This window comes from Dipodomys ordii, unplaced genomic scaffold (assembly GCF_000151885.1).
Source record: "Dipodomys ordii isolate 6190 unplaced genomic scaffold, Dord_2.0 Scaffold30, whole genome shotgun sequence".
Taxonomy (NCBI): Eukaryota; Metazoa; Chordata; class Mammalia; order Rodentia; family Heteromyidae; genus Dipodomys; species Dipodomys ordii.
Window position 1 is genome coordinate 10210967 of NW_012267246.1, and position 4760 is coordinate 10215726.

The 4760-nt window shown below is 42.4% G+C and overlaps 1 protein-coding gene across 1 annotated transcript in view; it reads left to right on the forward strand.

Annotated features, from left to right (window-relative positions):
• Nucleotides 1-4279, forward strand: part of Gpr160 (G protein-coupled receptor 160) — a 29022-nt gene extending 24743 nt beyond the window's left edge. Inside the window, exon 4 of the mRNA XM_013016167.1 lies at nt 2945-4279. Within this exon, the coding sequence (XP_012871621.1) occupies nt 3008-4018 (1011 nt within the window). The 5' untranslated portion in view covers nt 2945-3007 and the 3' untranslated portion in view covers nt 4019-4279. The remainder of the gene's footprint in view (nt 1-2944) is intronic.
• Nucleotides 4280-4760: the final 481 nt, after the last annotated feature.

Sequence of the window (4760 nt, forward strand, 5' to 3'; positions counted from 1 at the left end):
TAGGTGTTTCTTAGATGCTCTTCTGGTTGGGAAAGTTCCCTTCACCCAGTGCTAGGTGTTTCTTAGATGCTCTTCTGGTTGGGAAAGTTCCCTTCTAATGCTTATTAATGAGCTTTTATCTTGCTGCATTTTGTTCAATGCTTCTGCATTTATTCGGTCCACTATATATTTTTTCTCCTTTTTTGTTAAAATGGTCAATTACATGAATGTTTTTTTCTAATGTTAAGCTAAGCATGCATTGATTATGATGTATTACTCTTCTTATATGTTGATATTGAACTTGCTAACATTTTCTTAGGGATGTTGGTTGATGGACTTAGGTTTCTTTAGATAGGTTTCCCTATTTAGCCCAGGCCAGTCTAGAACTTTGGATCCTCCTGCCTCTGTCTCGCAAGTGATGCCCCGTCAGGATGCTGATTTCTAACCAAATGACTTTGGTTTTGGTATGAGGGTAATTCTAATTTTATGTGTGTTGGAAGGCATTTCCCTCCTCCGTTCTCTTTAAGCTTGATTATGACTTCAAATCAGTGAAGACATGAGCATGGACAATGCGGTGTTGGAGGGCGTTGGCAGAGAGTGAGCGCGCCCGTGAGCCCTGGTCATCCAGACCAGACATGAAGCATGGTGGAAGTGACAGGAAAGCCTTTTAAGAAAGGAATATGTTGACAGCACCTAAGACCCCAGACCCAAACGCCAGGAGTTCCACATGTCAGGTTCAGCCCCTCACCCCTATATGCCAAAGAGACAGGGTAAAGGGCCGAGAAAGAATGCTTTATGTGGATCGGACATGCTACAGAAGAGATGCATTTTAGTTCTTCCTCTTCAGCATCTTCAGGGTACGAGGAACTGGGCACAGGTGGGGAGTATTCATGTTAAACAGTCCAGGTTGCAGGTGTAGTCTTCCCCGGGTGTGCCCTATCCTTGCAGGGATTGTCCTCAGATGGGGGAGAGTCTGTGCTGCAAGGCTTTGCTGTCCCTTGGGCGGGGGGGGGGGGTTCCCTTATTGATTCCAAGGTGGCCGAAGGGACTGTGGACAGAATAACTTAGAATAAAAGACAAAGTACAAAATGGAGGCAGGGAAGGCAAGCTTTTCACCTGTTTTTAGTTAATTTATGGGTCCAAGACTATACCGTATATGCTTTTCAGCACCAAGTTTAAGTGTCCTTAAATATGTGCTATGTAACACTTTCAGCAGACTGTAGAGTGCACACAGCATTCACATTTGGGGTTTGAGTTCATACGGAGATTGCCTGTGGGGGAAATTCCTGTCCCCAGCTTCAGCTCCATGGGGCTGAGGTCACAGGGGGCCCAGGACATTAGTTATGGTACAGGGCTTCTTCAGACCTCCACCGTCACCACATAGGTCTCTCTGCTGTCATTTTAGAGGCTGTGAAGAACGTTCCATTTCGCTTTTCTTGCACATCCCATTGCTCATGTGGTCTCTATCCACTTCAGAAGAACCAGTTTTGCATTGCTTTTTCTCTTCTATTAATGTTCATCCTTGCTGGTCTTTTTGGGGGGATGGGGACATGTTTTAATAAAGTCATTACCTTGAATATCCTTGAGGACAAGATTTTTAAGTCCACATTTTTTAAGGAGTGAGCACTTTATTATTTATCCTTATGGTGCTGGGAATCAAACCCAGGGCCTTCAGAGCTCTACCACTGAGCTACATGCACTTCCATCTCTGCTGTTATTTTCATTCGGCCTCCTTTGCACTTAATAGTTCTTACTAGAAAAGTAACTCTTCCTCATACATTGAGAAACATTTTTAATTGCTGCAGACACCTCTGTAATTTCTCTGCTATCCTGTATCTGGAAGATGTACCACATATTTACAGATTCCTTTATTTTTGGTGGCGTGAACTCAGGGCCTGGGCGCTGTCCAAGCTCTTTTGCTCAAGGCTAGCACTCTCCCACTTTAGCCAACAGCTCCACTTCCGGCTTTTTTGGTGGTTAACAGGTGGTAAGTCTCATGGGCTTTACTGCCTGGGCTGGCTTTGAACCTCGATCCTGAAATCTCAGCCTCCTGAGTAGTTAGGATTACAGGCATGAGCTACTGGTTCCTCGCTAGATACTACTATTAACCTACCTCCTGCTGTTGACACAGGTGGAGTTTGTCATCTGTCTTAGTTCTGCTGCACTAAAGGTGGAAGCCAGGACTCGCATGCTCAGCAGCATTCTACCTTGAGCTACATTTCTTCAATCTTCTTCCTTCCATCTTTTCCTCTCTATTTTCTCCTATCTGCTTTCAAAATACCTGAGCCTCAACTGTGGCTCCTTTTCCTCCCTTTATTTGGGTGGGGAGGCTGCTAGGTACTAAGCCTGCAGCCTTGTACATCCTTCACCTACTTACCACTTAAGGTTTGCAGGAATCCGAGCTCAGTCCTTCCTTCCCTCCCTCCCTCCCTCCCTCTCTCTCCAGCTGCCATGCCTGAAGGCACAGCTACAAAGCTCCGTCCCCATTGTTTTCAGCTAAACTGCCAGTTTGAAGTTTCTGAGCTTCAGAGAAAGCTGCCATCTGGACAGAAAGGTGTGGAGATGGCTAGGCTAAGGCACGGCCTGGGGATGTCACTGCCTGCAGGAGATCAGGACAGGGAAGGGGGGCCATGGTGGTGGCCCTGAGCACTGACACTCATATTTCAGGCATGGGTCTTGGCTCCAGCAGTATGCCTTTTCTCTTTGACAAGTTAATATAGAAGTTTTATATGTGTATATATACACACACACATACATACATATGTACATATGTATAGCATGTAACATTTGGGCTGAAAGACCTCCAAGTTCTGCACCATCTGGGTCTCAAAAAATGATCAAAGTAGATCCATTCTTAGTGGATCTATACTTTCTACTGACGTTTCATTACTTGGGAGGAGTACTTGCTGTGTAATGTGCTCACATAAACAGCATCAAGATAACATCCGCTCTTCACTCTTTGCAGGAATGGAAGATGGAAGTGGCGTTTTATCCCACAGATTTCAGTAGGTCTTCTTGAAACTTAACTATGCCAGCCCTTTCCTCAGAGAACACTCCTCAGTACCAGCTACATGCACCAAATCGACCCCTAGATGTTGACTGTATGCTGTTCTTGATCATACTTGGGAAAATACTATTAAATATCCTCACGCTAGGAATGAGAAGAAAAACCACCAACCAAAATTTTATGGACTATTTTTGCATTTCGCTAGCACTCATCGATCTTTTTCTTTTAGTAAACATTTCCATTATATCCTACTTCAGGGATTTTGTAATTTTAGGCATTAGGTTTACTAGATACCACATCTGCCTGTTGACTCAGCTTGCTTCCCTCATTTATGGCTTTTTGCATTATCCAGTTTTCCTAATAGCATATATAGATTATTGCTTGAGTTTCTCTAAGATCGCCAAACTATCATCCAAGTGTCAAAGGTTATTTTATTTGTCTGTAGTAAGTTTAATTTGGATTTCAGTCCTGGCTTACATTCTGGGAGATCCAACTATCTACCAAAGCCTGGAGGCACATGGAGTCTCTTACCAGTGTCCGTCCTATGTCAGCTCTCAGAGTTACTGGCTTTCCGTGTCTATGATGATGGTTTTAGCTGGGGCGTTTATAACCTCTTGGTCAGAAGTCCTGACCTTGATTCAGGCTGTGAGAATAACTTCCTATATGAACGAGACCATCCTGTATTTCCCCTTTTCCCCACACTGTAGCTACACTGGGAACGCTAAAAAGACTCTTGCATCCAAGCTCACTGTCTGCTTCCTTGGAACCTGGTTGCCATTTGTGCTGCTTCAGGCGGTCATGCTCTTCCTCAGTGTGCAGATGCCCGCGTACATTGAGATGAACATCCCTTGGCTGTACTTTGTCAATAGTTTTCTCATTGCTATAGTTTGTTGGTTTAATTGTCATAAAGTTTATTTAAAAGATTCTGTATTTCCTGTGGATCCCTTTGTCAACTGGAAATGCTGCTTCATCCCACTTATGATTCATCATCTTGAACAAACTGAAAAGCCTATATCAGTAATAATTTGTTAGTGTTGCCATGCTAAAACTAATACAAATCCTAGTTTACAAACTGGAAAGAATGACCGCTCAGGCCAGAACCCTAATGGAAGCTTATTCCCTAACTTTTCCATCTCTTCAGCACGTGCCTTTGGGGCTTTATTATTTACTGGGTAGTCTTGAAATTTTTATGCTTCTTCAGGAACACTGTGTAAATAAATATTTGTTATTAATACAGAAAATAAACAAGTTAACATTTGGCTATACTGATGTTTGCTTTACCCTCAAATGATGCAAAATGTCATATAAATTGCCAACTTTAAGACATGAATTTAAATGTTTTATCAAATTTAGAACAAGAAAATCAAGACTTTTCCTAAAATGGTTTGATATAAATTTTAAGGGGAAGATTAGATCATTTTAAATTTAGATAATTAAAAATTTTTTTAATGTTTTTTTGTTTTATTGGTGGTACTGGAGTTAGACCTTCAGGCCTCCTGTTTGGCAGTATGTGTGTGTGTGTACACACACACACACACACACATATAAAAACACATGCTTAAATGTGTATCATTAGTGCTTATCCTTACATGTTATATTCATTATTTAATATCTTTTTAAAAACATGCTAGTTTTGTGGCTAAAGTTCCTACTCCATAGATGGGCTCTTTTTTTTTGTCGGTTTTGGGGCTTGAACTCTGGGCCTGGGCACTATCCCTCAGCTCTTCAGCTCGAGGTGAACGCTTCACCTCTTGAGCCATAGCACCGCTTCTGA